The following is a 19505-nucleotide window of genomic DNA, read 5'->3' as shown; positions in this document are numbered from 1 at the left end:
TCTTGTTTACCGAAAGAAATAAAGATGACAGATTTATCTAGATAGCAAATAATAAATATACATAGAATTTATTTACTATTTATCTATTTACTATTTATTTACTATACGTAAAATATACATTTTACTAAGAAGTGTTAAACACCGTTAATTTTTATTTGCAATGATTGTTATCTAGATAACTTCAAATGTTATCTAGATTTTTTTATTATATACATAAAATTTATTTTTATTTTATGTATATTTATTATACGTTGACTCCCCTTAAAATAAAAAAATCTAATAAATATATATTTATTTTATGTCAAGGTATAGTAAATATTATGTATATAATAAAAAAAATCTAGATAACATTTTAGGTTATCTAGATAACAATCATTGCAAATAAAAATTAACGGTGTTTAACATTTCTTAGTAAAATATATATTTTATGTATAGTAAATAAATAGTAAGTAAATTCTATGTATATTTACTATTTGCTATCTAGATAAATCTGTCATCTTTGTTTCTTTCGGTAAACAAAGAAAATAAATGGAACAGATATTTTGTCAGATCTTAGATTTCTGTTAAAAATTAAAATGTGTTTAATGTTATGACTAAAAGTGCACCACTTTATTAAAGTAAATAGACTATTAGTGCTCCATGTGGAAGAATATGTATGACTTTGAGTCTAAAACCAAAGATAATGTATGGTTTTGGGCTTTTTCTCAGTGTTATGACTAAAAGTGCACCACTTTGTTAAAGTAAATGGACTATTAGTGCTTCATGTGAAAGAATATGTATGACTTTGAGTCTAAAGCTAAAGATAATGTATCGTTTTGGGCTTTTTCTCACTTATGGCAAGTATAATAACGGCTTTCGCCGATTCTTTCTGTAATGTTTTATCCTTAAACTGTATTCTACAAAATGCCTTTTTGCATATGCCAAAAGTGTGTATTTTGAGGGGAGATTAATTGCCTCAAGAAAGACGTTATTGCATAACAATTCCCTCGCCTGAACATTTTAAGAGTATACTTATGATTGGGTAACTATATTTGTACTGCGTATTTAAGAAGTAACTTTCTCATCTTCCAGTAATTTATTTAGGCTAAATCAATGTCAATATTCAACTGTGGAAGATTAAAATACAGTAAATATCATTTCGTAATTTATGCTCCGCACTCTCGTTTCCGTTTTGGAGCTTTCACTTTTATATAAATCTCTAAATTTATAAGCCTCCTCACTTTATTCTCTGCCATTGGACTAAATACAGAAATATGAACTCACTTCTTGTGGCAGTAGTACCACATCCAATTAACCAAGTAGTTGCAGATCATCAAATGCTTCTTAAATAAATGCAAAATCGAACATTATGCTCATTTTTATTGATCAGTTGCAAATCCTTTCTGGTCCTCATAGTATTGACAAAGAAAATAAATACATCCAGAAAGCAATTTGACCAACACTACTGGAAGTTCCTCGCTTCTCCACTCATTTATCACATATAAACTACTCTTGCATAATACAACCACCTAGTGTAATCACACAAGTGGCGTCTTGGAAGGGTAGGATGTACGCAGCCTTACACCTACCTTGGAAGGGCAATTCTTGCACAATAATAAATAAGAAAATACTCGTACAAGATAACAACAGGACCACCATGATAGCAAAACAACCATTCTTCCACATTTATCAGAAAACTTATGACATGATCTTAACTCAAATCATAGGGGAGCAAATGTGTTCCGGTATTGCGGACAGTGTCTGTACTGAGCTGCTCATCAACTGAGAATTGTTAGGGCTAAGTGAAGAGTTTGCAGAACAGATACTATCTTCAATGACCATTGGATCCTCATCAGCTGTGCCTCCAGCACACTGAGAACTTCTATACCTGGAAAACATATAAGCAAGAGAGAAGTTGCTCTTCTTTGTTTCTCTTGAGGAGCCTGTGGGCTGACAACCACTTGTATCTTCAAGATTTTCACTGGATGAATCAGCATCGGTTATTGATGCCTCCTCTCTAGGTGAACCACCTGAAGTAAGGCAATGATTATTTCCATCTATTGAACACTCTGCAGGAAAGCTTGTATCACGTCGAGAGCCTTCCCTTAGCTTCATAAGGGTTGTCTCTGCATTAGAAGGAGAAAAGCTTATCAACTAGATACTAACTAATTATTCAGCTTTTAGAAGTATATTTGCTCTTTATCTACTTCAAAAAAAAATGTTCTTCATCATCTATGGCACACTCCATTAATAAAGAATTGAGGTGGAAACAAAGGATATATTTCCAATTCGAATGTGATTTCTTGAATTTGTGGAAGTGCAATAGATCTGATACAAATAGCAAACTTGGAGGACAGCCAGATTATATGATAACCTAGAATATGCTAAAACTGCACTTTGTTTCTTGCACGTTTACCTTGAATGCTAATTCATTATCAATCAAATATGAAGCTTGACAAGCTGTACTTCTTTTGAGGGCACAACAAAAAGGATCATCATAGATGTAAAAGCTAGAAGAGGAAGATAACATGACAATGAAACAAGCAGGCGCACAAGGCAAAGCCCACAGCAGTAAAAGCTTCTTCAAATGAAGTTATCTGTAGACAACCTTTGTACAAAGCCCCTCCTTCCCAAATGGATATTCATACTGTTGACTATAAGGTTGACTCAAGGAGTATGTGATGGCCAAAGTTAGTTATATATTTTTCTGAAAATAGAAGAGAAAGAACGCTTCACTGAGAGGGGAAAAACCAAAAGCGGTTATAACTTTAGGGAAGTATAAGGTATACTTCAGCGTTCAAACATAAAGTTTCAGGAAGATTTAAATATTTATCTGCAGCTGCACTTGCATGATTACCCCTCAACTACTGAAAATAGAACTATACCCTCCGTTTAATTTTGGTCCCAAAAATACCTTACCGTTAGTTTATTAGCTCACTATTACCCCTTTGCTCTCTTGGTGACTCGAACCTGCAATCTCAAGTTGGAGGTAGAGGGTGCTTACCACTTGTACATATATAGTCATATCATACCAACATTTAAGCTTTAGTTAGATTATCCTGCAAGGATGCATAAATCTAGTGAAGCAACACAAGACAATGAATCTTCTCTAGTGCCTTCTTATTGACAAGATTGTCACTACTACAGCTGTTTCAGACTTTATGGACTTGGGGATTGGGAAGTAACCTAAGAGAATACTAGAGCTTGATTCCTCATTCCTCATGTTATAGATGTACAAGTACAACCATATGATCATTTTCTTCTCAGGGCATCCTCATTCATCAAGTTGGAGCATATGAGTTTAAATTAATTCCATTTAACTACTTCTACCAATGAGGATAACATACAGCTACTATACTCAGCTACAAGATCTAAATGGTGCTCGAAGGATGCTTCTCACTCTACTACAAAAGAAGTCACAAAATCTTCCTTTGTCGTGGCTTTTAATGAACTGACATTAAAAGTTGAAACAATAATTAATTAATTACTCGCTGACCTTTAAAGCGATGTTCTCTTGTACCGTAGGTACTCATTGGCCTTCAAAGCGATTTTATCTTGAATTTTAGTTGCTTTTGCTCTATAGTGATTTTCCGATACATAAAAGAAAAATTGGAAGTTATTTTTTCAGAATATCAAGTTAGGTATTTGAATACCAAAATCTGGGAATTTGGAGACTCAAATTAAAAGGGATCTACTATCTTCTGCGAATTCTACATAATCAACTCATTTCCCAAAATGATCAGATATCCACCAGTACACATAATCTATTCCTCAATTCTTATGAAGCAACATATGAATCCAGAAGATACAATAACAGAAGACGGAGCAGATACCATTTCAATGATTTGCAAAGAAGGTGGAACTAAGAATAAAAGGAAATGTACCGTAGATGGAGAGAGAGTCAGCTTTCATGAGCTTCGATGATGGCCTTTCCGACTCCAGTTGCTCCAGCGAGCTAATTGTTGACCGTCTTACTCTTCCCAGCATTCTCTCTCTCTCTCTCTCTCTCTCTCTCTCTCTCTCTCTAAACTTTGAGAAACTTCCCAAATAAGACTCCCAAATCTAATTGGCGGCAAAAACAAAATGATAAATAGCGGGAAGTGGGAACAAACGGACATGGGCTTAAATTCCTATTTGGGCCAATAAAACGAAAATGTGGTCTGGGCCTAGCTGAGCCTTCGACTACGATACCAGGTAGTCACTCTAAAAATATGCTATTTAGGTATGAGATTTTTTCGTTCCTATATAATATTTGAAACTTATTTATTAAAATTATTTTAATTTTTTATATTACCCGCCCTAAACAAGGATTACTTACAAATTATATACATTCCACCTTAAAAGGCTCTCAATCCATTATTAGTGCCTTCAATCAAGGAATTTAGTTACACCCATTTCCTTTTTTCTCTCCTCTCTCCCCACTTCTCTCCAGAATATTGGGACCAAAGATACTCTCAACAGTCAACATTTCCACAAAACAAATCAAGTAATTGCATATTTTGGGACGGATTTTAACATAAATGAGTAAAAACGAAATAGGATGCAGGGAGTATAAAATTTTTCATTGTGACTTATCCCAAAGAAAAAAGCTCGCTGTTGACAGCACATATAGTATCTTACATTACCATCGAAATAAATTTTGCTTATTATTTCATAGATATTGTTGAAGAAGAATCACATGCAAATTAATAAAGCTTGCAAGTTTATTTATTTATTTTAAATTTTTTTATTAAAAAAAGTTGCACATTTTGCTTTTAGTTTTTGAACTGCATATTGCATAGTGTGAACTATTTTATATAGAAAGTTAAGGAGGATTTGGAACGGATTTTAGCAAGATCTAAAAGAAAACTTCTACTGAATCTAAACTTCATTGTATATTTATATTCAAACTAAACACATAAAATCTCTATCTCTAAGAACAATATATGGTACATCAACATACAAATTAAAAATAAATTTCGTATAAATTTAATACAAATTTGAATATCTACAATAACATACATAGTAAAAATAAATTTTATAACTAATTATATATTGTACAACTTATTTACAACTTATCTATATTTTTTATACATTATTTCTACCCAGTTAAATATAATTACAATATCATACAACTTAAATATAATTTTTATACAAATTTTATACAATATATCTTTTGTATATATTTTGTCTGTGGTGTGTGCTTCTTCCTCTCTAAAATTCCAATCAAAACTTACTCTGTTAATACAATTTTGATACATATCAACAACTTTATGCAAAAAGATAGTATTGATAACTTAAATACAAATTTTATACAATGATTCATACATTATACAACTATTTTTCACCTTTCATATAACATTCAAATAAGAAAATATATATAACTACAACAGAATACAATTTGCATACAATTATAATACAACTTTACTATAATTTCGTAAGTATATTGTATGTCATGTGTTCGTCTTCTTGTTGTTCGAGTTTCAATCTGAAATTCAGCCAAAATCAAGTCTAATCTTCACCAAAACACCAAAATTGAGATATAAACTCCAAACAATATTCCCAATTGTTTGCAACAACACCCAATCCAAACAAATAATGGTTTTTGAAAACTCAAATTCGATTTCAAAGCTTCAAAATTTTTTAATGGCTGTCAATTGTGAATAGTCAAATACCTATAAAATTTATTGATTGACAAGTTCAATTTGAACACCAATTGTGCAACATGAAAATAAATTGCTAAGTTAAAACAATTGACATCTATTAATGAATTACATTAAAACTCTATACAACAAAAAAGCATAAAAAAATAGAGAACATCAAATGAAGAAAAATTGGGGAACAAAAGAGAGTGAGAGTAGAGAGACGAAGACAGAGACAGCGATAGAGAGACGGAGAGAGAGAGAGAGAGAGTGGGCAAGTATAAAGGAATAAGGAAATAACTGATATTTCTTATTCAATTCCTAATATAAAGGAATACTCATTTAAAATTTATTTATATATAATTGGTAAAATATATATGACCATGTAATTAATTTGAAACTTGAGTAAGGAAGGTAATAAAGTTTCAAATAGTGTATAGGAAGGTAAAAATCCCTTGATTCTTTAAGGATAAATATGTTAGCCCCCTTCTCACACAATTAAGAACTACCTATAAATGCTCTAAAAAATATTGGTAAAATTAGCCTCCTAAAAAATACTTTATTCTTTAAATAATTCCATATTCATAACTCTAGACCTCGCAATAATCTCAAACTTAAGGAAGAAACAAATCATGAATGCGCTAGAATGCTTTAGGCGCGCTCTTAATTAATCGAATGATCGTGATTATGTATATGTTTGCGTGACATAATTACGATTCTCAAAATTAAAACCAAGGTATGCGTTCGCGCAACTTTGGACGAAACAATCTTAATAATAATAAAGTGTTATTAGTTGTGTACACATACGGGTGACATAATTTTAACACACCAAACAAAAGTGAATACATACACGTGATTCGTTTCAAAGAGAATTCCATAATTATAATAAATAAGTAATTTAAAAGTGAAAAAAGTAATTTAAAAGTGTAACGACCCGACCAGTCATTTTGAGAATTAGCGTCATGTTTGGCGGCGTAAGATCTCGGACAGATTCGTTTTATGTGTTATGACTTGCGTGTGTGGCCGAGTTCAGTTTTCGGATGATTCATGATCAATTTGGAAGAAGGATTTCTGTTTTAGAAGCTTAAGCGGTAAGAGTTGATCAGAGTTTTTGATTTTTGTGTAGACGATTCCGAAATGGTGTTTTGATGATTCCAATAGCTTTGTATGGTAATTTTGGACTTAGCCGTGCGTCCAGATTTGGATTTGGAGGTCCGTAGAGTAATTTGAAGCATTTCGGAAAAAATCGAAAGTTGGAGTTTTGGAAGGTTGAGAGGTTTGACTGAGACTTGACTTTGGTGATATAGGGGTCGGAATGCGATTCCAAGAGTTAGATTAGCTCTGTTATGTCATTTGGAACTTGCATGCAAAATATGACGTCATTCCGGGTTAATTTGATATGTTTGGGCACGAATTTTGGAAGTTGGAAGATTTAAAAATTCATGAGTTCGATTTGTGATACGATTCGTAGTTTCGACGTTGTTTGATGTGGTTTGAGGCCTCGAGCAAGTCCGCGTTATGTTTTAGGACTTGTTGATTTGGTTGAGGTCTCGGGGGCCTCAGGTGTGTTTCGGGAGAGTTTTGAACAAGTCTGGGTATTTCGGCACTTTTATTTTGTTCTGGAGCAGTTGAAGTGCGGAGGGAACATTTGTGGAGTGCTGAGGCAAAGCCCATGTGCGACCGCAAACTCCCAGAGTGCGGAGGCAGTGGAAAATGTGCGGACCGCAGAAAGGGAAAATTCAGGTTGATGTTCTAACTTCAGAAGTTTATATCTTTTAATCTATAAGAAATTTGGAGATGATCCAAAAACGAAAGTTATAGCCCTTTGAGTTTAGTTTCCAGAAAAGTAAACTATTTATCATTTGGACATTTGTATAGAAAGGTATAATAAAATTACTAAAGCCTGGTAGTGCAGTTGCTGCTTAAGTGCGGCCGCATAATTTGGATCGCAGCCGCGGAACTTGGAAGTGCGGACCACACAAAAATATGTGCGGTCAACACTTTGGAAGATCCGATATGGTACCATATAAATGAGGGTTTCATATCATTTTTTATTTTTGGACCTAGAGAGCTCGGTTTGTGGCGATTTCTTTCGTGGGTGTTTCAAGAAAATCATCGCGGTAAGTGATTCTAACTCGATTTTGGCTATATTACACGAATCCATTGTTGTTTTCATCATTTAATTAGTGATTTGAGTTGGAAATTTGGGGGGAAATTGTGAAAACTTCTTAGACTAAATTTTGGGGATTTGAAAGGCGATTTGAGGTCGGATTTGAGTAATTCTTGTATGGTTGGACTCGTTATCAAATGGGTGTTCGGGTTTTATGAATTTTATCGGGTTCTGAGGTGCGGGCCCGGGGTTTAACTTTTGGTTTGACTTTTTAGTTTTTGTTAAAGATTGAAGCTTTATTATTCGGAATTATTTTCTATGAGTTTTATTTATGAATTGAAGTTATTTTGATTAGATTTGCGCCGTCCGTAGATTGTTTCACTCGAGAAGGTCAACTTAGAATAACGATCTAGCTTCTTTGAGGTAATTATCTTGCCTAACTTTGTGTGGGAAAACTACCCCTTAGGATTCAAGTCATTTGTGCTAATTGTGTCATGTGAAGGCCGTGTACGCAAGGTGACGAGTACGTACTCAGACTTATTTGTGGAAATTTGACTGTTTAGGGCTCTTAGGTTCTAATATTCATTAGATATGAAGTTGTTTTGTCATGTTAAATCCCCCATTTACTAAATTCACCCTTACGTGTCTTATTTGGAATTAATTGCTTCATGTTCTACCCTTATTACCGATTAAACTCTTATGTGCCTTAACTGAAGTTGTTGTCTCTTTATTTTCATGCTATCCTTTACGTAACTGCTTATCCTTAATTGAAGTTATTATTATATTTTTCGTAATCGTATAACCTTAATTTAAGTTATTATTATCTTTTCCGTAATTGTCTAACCTTAATTTAAGTTATTATTATCTTTTCCGTAATTGCTTATCCTTAATTAAATTTGTTATATCTCTTCCGTAATTGCTCAACCCTAAATGAAGTTTTATTATTCCTTATCATTGTTGACTTATCCTTATTTGGAATCATTGCTACACATTATCTCTTCCTTGTTGAGCTATTCTTGTTGAGACCATTATTCCTTGTTGTGTCCTTCTTTGTGAGCTCGTTCTTCCATTTCTTTGTGTTCTGAAGTTCCTGAGTTGATTTACTTGCCGTATTCTTGTGTTATTGTCATTATTATTATTGTATTCAGTGTTGTTGAGCCTAGGTCCATGCGTGATTGTGATATTGAAACTGTTTTGAGGAAATGTCGTGGCATGTGGGCACATATTGTGAAAGTCATTTATTTGAGTTATTATGTTTTGGAACGTGTGTTATTGTTGAGAGAATTGTTATGTTGTTTGCACGAGATTTCTGCTGTGCTGTTGTTGAGAGAATTGTTATATTGTTTGCACGAGCTTTATGTCGTGCTGTTGTTATTGTGTTTGCACGAGGTTTCTGTCGTGCGGTTGTTATTGTGTTTGCACGAGGTTTCTGTCGTGCTGTTGATATTATTGATACGCATGCGGTGGTATAAGGTCTGGGTGTTGAACACATGCGGTAGATAAGGTGGGCTTGATACGCGTGGCTAGTAGGGAAACTATCCATACAGTGTGATAAGGTGGGCTAAAACGCGGGATACTATTTCGGGAAAAATAATCTTAAAAACTAAATGTAAAGGCTCCTGCAGTGATATAAGGAAAGTTTGTGATTCATTTTATGATTTGAGACTATGAGGCGGTACCTCGGTAGGGCTCTTGTTTTCATTTCCCCAATCTTTTGTACTCGTCTTTGATTGTTGTTTCCTTAGCATACTATTAATTGTCTTCCTCCATGTTGCACTAATTGCTTAGTTCTATGTAGATGATCTTGTTGTGCTAGTCGTTGCTTCAACTTTATTGATGTCTTTATTATGTTGTACATTTCGTAGTGATCATTTCTTATGTGCCATTCATTGTCTCTACTCTTATTTGTTGACTTGAATTGTGGTAGAATACTTTCACAAGCATACACGTAAATGAATCACCCACATCGGTTTAAGAAGATGAATCATGACGTTATTGACCATTACATGTACTATTGTCTACATGTGTGAGAATTGTTATGTGTGAGAATTGTTATGTTTGCACGTGAGTGGCCCGTGCGAATATTAGATATTGTCACTCCCTTGGAACGTGAGTCGTCCGTGCGGTTATGAATTGTAATGTGGGCACAAGATGCCAAGTGATTAGGGTTCATGAATTGGAACCTGCGAGCTGTAATTATGAGGTTTGGTACCTCGTGGAAGTGCTTGAAAGATCTGGTGTGAAAGCAGTTTTTATTATTGAGTTGTTGCTGGTTTTTCCCGTATTTGGTTTCAGCGGACTTAGACTGTGTTCAGCTTACTCTACAACGTTAATACCTGGTTGCTTCCTGTTAAAATTGTTATTACCAGTGTATCATTGCAAGTATTGTTTTGTATTCCTTATCTTGCTTAGCTTTATATTAACATTATTTCTCTGTTAGTTCACCTTCATACTTGTTCAGTTTGTTTAGTCCGGTAGGTATCTTGACTGTCTCTCGTCACTACTCCACTGAGGTTAGTCTTGATACTTAGTGGGTACCACTGTGGTGTACTCATATTATGCTTCTACACATTTTTGTACAGATCCAGGTTCCACAGTTGTTGTTGAATATTAGCTGGCTGGTCGAGCATTGCTGTGGAGACTCAAGGTAAACCTGCCGTTGCGTTCCCAGGCCTCGGAGTCACCTTCTGATATTTTAATTGTACTGTTTAATTCTATTCTGAACAGTTGTATTTAGGGATTTTCTAGCAAACTCAGTAGAGCTTATGACTTGTACTACCAGTTTTGGGATTGTAAGTTGTGTATAAAGATTTCTATTTCATATTTATCAGTTGATGGTTGAATTCTTCTATTAATTCAGTAAGTGCTAGGCTTACCTAGTTTTAGAGACTAGGTGTGGTCATGACATCCTACGGAAGGAAAATTGGGGTAGTGACAAAAAGCGATAAAAGATAAAATGTAAGTAGGTTTTAAAATATGTAATAATCCGATAATTAAGCCAAGTGTGACTGTTAAGTGACCGTTCTAGAACCACGGAATCCGGGAGTGCCTCGCACCTACTCCCGGGTTAACAAAATTTCTTACCCGATCTTATGTGTTTCGCAAACTTAAACAGAGTCAAATTTCCTTGAATTGTGATTTAAACTAAACCGGTGACTTGGGACACCATACTAAATTATTCCAAGTGGCGATTCTTTAAAATTAAATAAAATTAATCCTTTTTCAATAATGTCACTTAAGGGTGTGTTTGGTATAACGAAAAATGTTTTCCGTAGAAAATGTTTTCCAAGAAAATATTTTCTTGGAAAACAAGTAGTAATCTTATTCATTTTTCGGTGTTTGGTACGCAAATTAAGACAAATAACTTCTCAAGAGTATTCATAAATAATTTAGATACAATAAATATAAAGTCATAAACTTTCGAACCAACAACCTTTCGAACCCACAAATTTCATAAACTTCCGAACTGCTAAACTTTCGAAACCGCAAAATTTCGAACCCATAAACTTTATAATTTTTAAATCCGTAAACTTCCAAACATATAAACCTTCAAACTCATAACTTTGGAACTTGTAAAATTTCGAACCTGTTAATCGAAAGATGAAAAAACTAAAACTGAAAATATATAAAAAAAATATTTTTTTCTCGGGAGGGGGGGTTGCAGAAAAACGAAAAAATAGAAATTTAAAATTACAAAAAAAAAAATTAAAAAAATTTTGCGGAGTGGGGAGCAGTGGGGTGGGGGTGGGTGATGGAGAAAAAAATAAATCTGAAAATTACAAAAAAAAAGTAAAAAAAAACTCTTTTTTGTGTGGGGTGGGTGGTGCAGAAAAACGAAAAAACAGAAATTTGAAAAAAAAAAGTAATTTTTTTTTGCGAGGGGGGGTGGGGGGTGGAGACGGAAAAAAGAACTAAATTTTTTTAAAAAAAGGCCTTTTTGGAGAGAGGGGTGGGGTGGGTAGGCATGGGGTGGGGTTAGGTGGGTGGGTGTGAGGGTGTGGGGTGGGTGAGTGAGGATGGGGAAGGTAGAAGGAGTTTTGGAAAATGTTCTCCCTTTTCTTGATAAGGAAAATATTTTCATCCACATTTTCTTCCAATTGGAGGAAAATGAGTTCATAAGGAAAATATTTTCCAAAACATTTAAGCCAACCAAACATGGGAAAATTGAAAAATATTTTCCGAAAAATATTTTCCTTCATACCAAACACACCCTAAATTGGAAAAAAACTGATTTCCCCGTAAAAAAAAGAGGTGTGACACACCTCGAAAAACTAGCTATGGCCTTGGTCATAGATTCACGGAAGCTTAGACCCTATTTCCAATGTCACCCCATCTCGGTCGTCACAACTTTTCCCTTGAGGAGCATTTTACATAAACCTGAGCTATCGGGGAGGTTGGCCAAATGGGCCATCGATCTAAGCGAGCACGATATCACATACCAGCCGCGAACGGCGATAAAGTCACAAGTCCTCGCCGACTTCAGTGCAAAAATAATGCCTGAAGTCGAAAGGGAAGTCGTCAAAACTTCCCTCTAAACACAAGACCTCTGGGTTCTATACACCGACGGCGCATCCAATGCATCAGGGTCCAAACCGGGACTCGAGCTCAAGGTCTCGACAGGCGAAGTCTTTCGCCAGTCCATAAGGTGCCCGAATATGACTAACAATGAGGCCGAGCAGAGGCCGTAATTGCAGGGTTAAGGCTAGCACTCAAATATAGGGCGAAACGATTAAAACTACGCTGTGACTCCCAGCTCGTAGTCAACCAAGTCACAAGGACTTTCCAAATCAAGGAACGAAGATTGCAAAAATACCAGACCAAAATCTGCAAGCTATTGCCTCAGTTTGACGAATGCCAGCTCGATCAAATTCCACGAGCGCAGAATGCCGAAGTAGACAGCCTCGCCAAACTAGCCGCAACAACCAAAAGCATCACACCCGGAGATAAAAGCTTAGTCCACCTCCTCAACTCATCACTAGACCAAATCGAGGTAAGAACCATAAACTTAACTTGGGACTGGCGCAATCACATTATCGCATATTTGCAGGACAACATACTCTCATGTGACAAAAAAGTGGCCAAGAAACTAAAAGGACTTACGGAGGCCCTCTGCCGAAATGCTTAGGCCTGAACCAAACCCAGTGCATCCTCAAAGAAGTCAACAAAGGCCATTGCGAAGCTCATTCCGACAACCGAGCACTGGTCAAATGCCTCATACGGGCGGGTTACTACTGGCCCACCATGAAAAAGGATGATGCAGACGTCATGGGAAAATGCGAACAGTTCCAGAAGTACGCCCCAATGATTCACCAAGCAGACAAACATTTCCACTCGGTCACCTACCCTTGGCCATTCATCAAATGGGGAATGGACATTTTGGGCCCCCTCCCAACATGGCGAGGTAATGTGTGATTCATTTTGGTTTTAACTGATATTTCTCCAAATGGGTGGAAGAAAGACCATTCTCCCAAATACGGGAATAGGAAGTAATCACCTTTATATAGAGAAACATCATATGCCGATTCGACCTGCCCAAGGAAATCAGATGTGACAACGGATAACAGTTCACAATGAAAAAAAATGCCAAATTCTTTGTGAAAATGGCATATAAAGAGATTACTCTCAACACCATACCACTCAATGGGTAATGGGAAATCAGAGTCCTCAAATAAGTCTATACTGAACATCATGAAGAAAAAGCTCGAAGACGCCAAGGGACTGTGGCCAGAAATGCTACCAAAAGTATTATGGGCCTATCGAACAACTCCGAAGACAAGCACATGAGAGACGCCATATTCTTTGGTCTATGGGACTGAGGCAGTAATACCGATCGAGGTTGGAGAACCCAGCCTAATATACTCCCATGAAAGCGGCACGAGCAATGACGAAAGCAAAAGGCAGGAACTCGATGCAATCGACGAACGAAGAAACATGGCCTATATAAGAATGGTCGCCCAAAAACATCAAGCAGAATATTATTACAACAAGAAGGCAAAGGTCCAGCCGCTTAAAGTCGGGGACTATATACTGAAAGCTAAAAATCAAGTGAGCAAAGATCCCCGAGAAGGCAAGCTGGGAACAAACTGGTATAGTCCGTATAAAATCACAGCCAAAGCGACAAGGGTTCATTCCAACTAGAGACAATGGAAGGAAAGCTAATACCAAACAACTAAAAAATCAGCCACCTCAAATACTTCAACTTCTGAGAGAGAAAACGTCCCCTAAGTCGTATTCTTTTTTTTTCTCACTTGAGTTTTGTCCTATTTGGGTTTTCTCAAGGAGGTTTTTAATGAGGCAGGGAAGGGAACGTTTCGAGTCAAAGTAGATGAAGGTAGGGTTGTGGTTACTATTTCATTGCTCGACCTCTCAATACTCTCCAAGTTAACCAATGAAGGGACTAGATAGATTGGGACTGGGACACCAACCAACACCCAAAAATTTATAAATTTCTCCAAGTATGTAACCAAAGCAATAATGTCAAAGCAATATGAAACATACGCTTATCAACACAGCTTTTTCGTGTTAAGGTTATGTTCTACCCTGCTCGAACAAATACCTACCGGCCCTCGGCCGCGATTTAATGAAAGGTTATGTTCGACCCCGCTCGAACAAACACCTACTGGCCCTCGACAGCGATTTAATGAAAGGTTATGTTCCACCCCGCTCGAACAAATACTTAGCGGCCCTCGGTCGCAATTTAACAAAAGGTTATGTTCGACCCCGCTCAAACAAACACCCACTAACCCTTGACTATGATTTAACGAAAAGTTATGTTCGACCAAGCTCAAACAAACACCCACCGGACCTCGCCCGTGACTTAATGAAAAGTTATGTTTGACCAAACTCGAACAAACACATACCGGCCCTCGGCCGCGATTTAACAAAAGATTATGTCCGACCTCGCTTGAACAAACACCAATCAGCCCTCAGCCATATCCCAACAAAGAAACAAAAAATACACACAAGTACAAAAAATAAAACACAAGAAGAGAAGAAGATGCAAGGAACAATTTTTATATTTCACATACTTAAAACTGTTTAAAATAAGATCGAGGAGATGACGAAAATAAATACACAAAAAATCAAAAGTGAAAACTACCGATCACCACCATTAGGGCCTTCAACATCCTTGCCAACTTGGCCCTCAATAGCATCGCCACCCGGACCATCAACACCTCGCCATCGCTACCTTTGCCCTCAAAATATGCGACATCATACAAGGCATTCTCCTCGAGCTGGTCTAAACCCTCGTCCCCCTCGTCATCACCGGCCTCAGGCGTAGCGGGATCATACCTACAAGCAACTTGAGCTTCACGATCCTTAACACGAATATCTTTGAAGGCAACCTTAGAAATGGATCCCGCCACATGCAAATCTCGAAAGACATCTAACTGGGCCTCAGCATGGATCCACTCCTCGTACAACTCCCGATGAACATTGGGAAAATCTAAAGTGCGGGAAGAGGACGGTTGTGCCAGTAACTAGGCCTTCTCGGCCTCCAGAACTGCAACTCAGTTATAGAGACCAGAAGTCTCTTTCTCCAACTCTCCTATCCTCTCATCCAGCCGCTATTCTTTAAGCCTTGTTGTTGCTAAGTCATTTTCTCGCTTGGAGCGGAGAGTCTGAATCACCACTTCAAGAGACTCTGCCTTCCTCAAAGCCTCCGACCGAGCGTACGCCGCCTTCTCTAGCTCGTCCATCTTCTCGGCGACCTCGCCGCTAAGAGCCTCCGCCCTGAATTGACACTCCTTAAGCTGGGCTCGCAGCAAAACCACCTGAGCTTGGAGATCTCTGCATTGGGCTTCGACCCCCTTGTTGACCTCGATCTCTTCCTCCTTTCTCCTCAACGTCCCCTCTAAGAGACTACACTTTGATAAGTGGGGATTTTGACTACTTATTAGCACCTTTTTGCTTTTGTTTTAGTCCGAAAGTATTTATTTACATTCCCAAAACTAATAAAATTATGCAAAATGCACGAATGTTAGAATTTTGGTCTACCATGATGAAATCCGACTAAAAAAAGGAGTGTTTTGAAGCATACGACATTAAAGGGCGCAGAGACAAAGAAGTGCGGTCTGTAGAAGGATTTTTATGGCCGCAGAAGAAATTGGGGACCGCAGAATTCCATCTGCGGCCGCAAACTAAGCAACAGAACCCAATAGGATTTTGACCATTATGCGGACCGCACATGAATTGTGCATCCGCAGAACAGGGCTTTCATTGACAAAAATTCAAAGTTCATAGAATATGCAAAAAGACCAAGTCCTGACGCCTTGCTGAAGTGCGGACTGCACAAGAATTGTGCGGCCGCAGAAGTTGCTTCGCAGCCGCAATCTAGAAATGTGCGGCTGCAAAACCCACTCTCCTACCAGCTTAAGAAATCTGCGGACCGCACATGGAATTGTGCGGCCGCAGAACCTCTAGAGGAGCATTTTTGTCAGCGAATATTGGCCCACTATAAATAGATGAGTTTCACAAGTTTAGGTCAAGTTTCGAAGTAGAAAGTTGCTGTAGCCATTACCTTTTGCCATTTTAGGAAGTTTGTGAATGATTTAGTGCTTAAACATTATATTTTATCATTTTAATCTTTGATTATGAGTTTAGTTTGCTTTTCTTCTTTATTTTCTTCAATACCCACTATGAGTAGCTAGAAATTTACTAGGGTTGTGACCCAACCCTAGTATGTAAACCTTATGGGTAATTAATTTAATATTTATTTATGATTATGTGTTGATTATTTATCCTAGTTCATGCTTCAATTTTAGAACTAATGGTTGTAAATATTGATTTCAGGCCTTTTTTACTTAGTCTCTACTTGAGAAAAATAAGCCTAGTGTAGGATAACTTGGCTAACGAGAAATTGGGTTAATTAAGAGTTTGATTAGCCTAATTAAAGGGTTCAAACTAGAGATAGTAAGAACCCGACTTGAGCTCATATCAACTATTTTTTTTGATACCAATTTGGGCTTGAGAAAGCTAAATTGGACAAAATCACTCTCTGACCGAGAGGTATTGAGTGGGTAATGTAGAGTTGAGAGCTATAATACACCACAATCAACAAAAAAAGTATTAACGTCTCTATCCCATTAGGCGAACATCAAGGTTATGGTCACATCCCTAGGCTTTTAAACTATTTGGAAAAATACCAAAAACATTCATTTCTAGTTTATTTTCCTTAGCTCACAATTGTTAGAGTAATAGTAGAAGTAGAAATTAAAACTCTTTGTGGAAGTGCAAATTTAGTTAATCCATTTGGTTTCTTCAAATATATACTCCTAACACCCTTTATAACTCTCTGTAGATTCGACCCCGACTCATAGTTGGATAATTAATATTGCATACGACCGTATCATATCTCTTATCGAGGTGTGTTGTGGACGTCATCAATTTTTGGCGCAGTTACCGGAGAGTGTTAGAAGGAAACTCAGCCTCTGTTCTGGAGCAGTCGGCCATACAGTCGAGGCCGCAAGGGAGATACCAGCTCAGATGCCTGACTAGCTGTAGCACCCCAGAAAATTTTGAAGTACTCAAGCGCTATTAAGAAAGTTGATGTGGGCTAACTATATTATTTTCTGTGCATACGATGACTATTAATATGATGGATATCAATTGGATATGATAATAGGTGTACAAGGCATATTATAAGTGATGTGGGGTCTAAGTATAGCCCTAAGTTCAAGTCAAGTTGGAAATTACATAATAGACTAAAGTTCCAAATGAGTATGCACAAGACCAAACTTTCGACGACCCTATCTACATATATTTAAGGAGTTATGTGATGGAAAACTTATCAAATGAAATATCTTTGATTCTAGTTTCTAACGCTTCAAAGTGTTTGTCATTTGGACATTCCTACAAGAAGTTCTGACCAAATTACCAAAGGCCGGCAGAGGAGTCAGTGGATGCGAAGCATCTGGGGCCGCGTCCGAAAGAAAGACTGGCAGTGAAGTGCTGCCATAGCATCCAGGTCTGCATCCGAGCTTCAAATAGGAGTGAACTGGGGATGCAAAGCATCCGAGGCCGCGTCCGAAACCCAAAAATCTGGGCCTATAAATACAAGGTCAGGGGAGGAGAGTATTTTGAGTATTTGGGGGTTAAGGTGTTCTTGAGGTGAAGGGGCGATTTTGAGCTCAAATCATGTCCAATCAACTAATATAAGTTGTTAATGATGTTTTGGGTTGATTTTTACTCAATATACATGAGTTCTAACATCATTCTTGCATCCAAATGCTAGATTTCATCATCAAATCCTCAAGAACACTAAAATCACCAAAGTTGTGATTTTTCAAGATTGAGCTACTAGAGGTAATTTCAATGCTTCAAACTCGTTTATTATGAGTAGTTAGAAGTATTTGAAGCATTTGTTACAAGTTTTAATGATTAAAAGATTGGATTATAAAACTCTAGTTCATGGTATGAATAGTACTTTTGAGAAAATAAGAGAGAAGATGAGTAGTAATCTTGGCGATGAAATTGATGAATACAATGAACCTATGGAGTTATTTGTTAGCAAAAGTTGGAAGTGATCAACTAAGTAATCACCCGAATTGTATATTTTACAAGTGTTGATTATGAAAGACAATGAATAGTAACTTGGTGGCATTGGACAATTGATGTAGTATCATTAATGATTTCAAACGGGTATTAAAATATAAGAATGAAGTTGAATGGTCTAGCTTATAAATCTATTTGGCGATTTGAGTTGTTGGAGGCTTGTAGCCAACTTATGAGCCATATATGGTTGTTGATCAATATCTTAGGTCGTATTTTAATGTAATTATGATATCTAATTGTAGATATCGACTTGTTGGTGATATTGAGCATTTTATTCAACATTGGAATGATGGAGGAGGATTGAAATCTTTTGAATGTTAATAAAGCGAAAGCAATGTATGTTGATTAAAACTTACTCTTCTTGAGGGACTTTCTGTAAAAGCATGTTTCGACTTAATACTTAAGTTGTTTGCAAATGTACTTTCGTGCTTGTGGGGACAAACAAGTATGGATGTCTCCATGTATTAAAGTATTATGTTGCATATGTAGTTTCATGATGTATTATAAAATTTTATTTTAAATCTTGTTGGCAAAATAACACTCAAGGTAAATGTTATAAGTTTTTATCAAAACTTACGTATTGACAAGAGTATACATATTTGAGTGCTAAAGATAAGTTTTACTGGAAAGTATTTCTTTTGGAAATTGACGAACAAAATATCACTTGTGGTATCTTTTAAGGATTGATGTTAAATTGCTAAAAGCTTTAGCATGTAAAATGTTGTTTATTTAATTTTTGTTCAAATGATTTAGATTTTTCTATAAATGATATGAGTTGATAAAAATAGATCCTTTGAAGCTACTATGCTATGAATCTATTTTGAAGTATCAAATATTTTGGGAGTTACTTGTGTTCACCGAGATTGGGTTCGGATATATTATGTTCGTTGTTATAAAACTACACGTGCCGGTGTAGGCGTAGATGGCCACTTTGTGGTATAGATTACGGCAGGGTGCTCTCCCTGGAGAGAGTACTATTTTGTACTATTATTAGCATGGCTGAGTCGATTCATACGGCACTACGATGAGACGACCTGAGCAAGTAGGGTATATGATATTTGCCGCTAGGTACATAACCTAGTTGACCTTCTTATATCGGTGATGGTATAGTACTCCCAGTGAAAGGTAAGAATGATTTTCTTATGTTTAGGCCTAAGGAGCCGAAAGTGATTTCGATGACTTAAAGCAAATTGAATGATTTTGTATGATTTTATCCAAAATCTTGGATTGATGTAAATATT

The 19505-nt window shown here is 36.6% G+C and overlaps 1 protein-coding gene across 1 annotated transcript; it reads right to left on the bottom strand.

Annotated features, from left to right (window-relative positions):
- Window positions 1-1355: 1355 nt before the first annotated feature.
- LOC107768040 (uncharacterized) lies at window positions 1356-4031 on the bottom strand. The gene is made up of 2 exons (XM_016587144.2): window positions 3864-4031; window positions 1356-2105 (listed from the first exon to the last, which is right to left on the bottom strand). The coding sequence occupies exons 1-2, from the start codon at window positions 3964-3966 to the stop codon at window positions 1696-1698; spliced, it is 513 nt and encodes a 170-aa protein (XP_016442630.1). The 5' UTR covers window positions 3967-4031; the 3' UTR covers window positions 1356-1695.
- Between the last annotated feature and the right edge of the window lie 15474 nt (window positions 4032-19505).

The sequence above is a fragment of the Nicotiana tabacum genome, chromosome 4, assembly GCF_000715075.1.
Source record: "Nicotiana tabacum cultivar K326 chromosome 4, ASM71507v2, whole genome shotgun sequence".
NCBI classification, from domain to species: domain Eukaryota; kingdom Viridiplantae; phylum Streptophyta; class Magnoliopsida; order Solanales; family Solanaceae; genus Nicotiana; species Nicotiana tabacum.
This window is presented reverse-complemented; position numbering and strand designations above follow the sequence as displayed.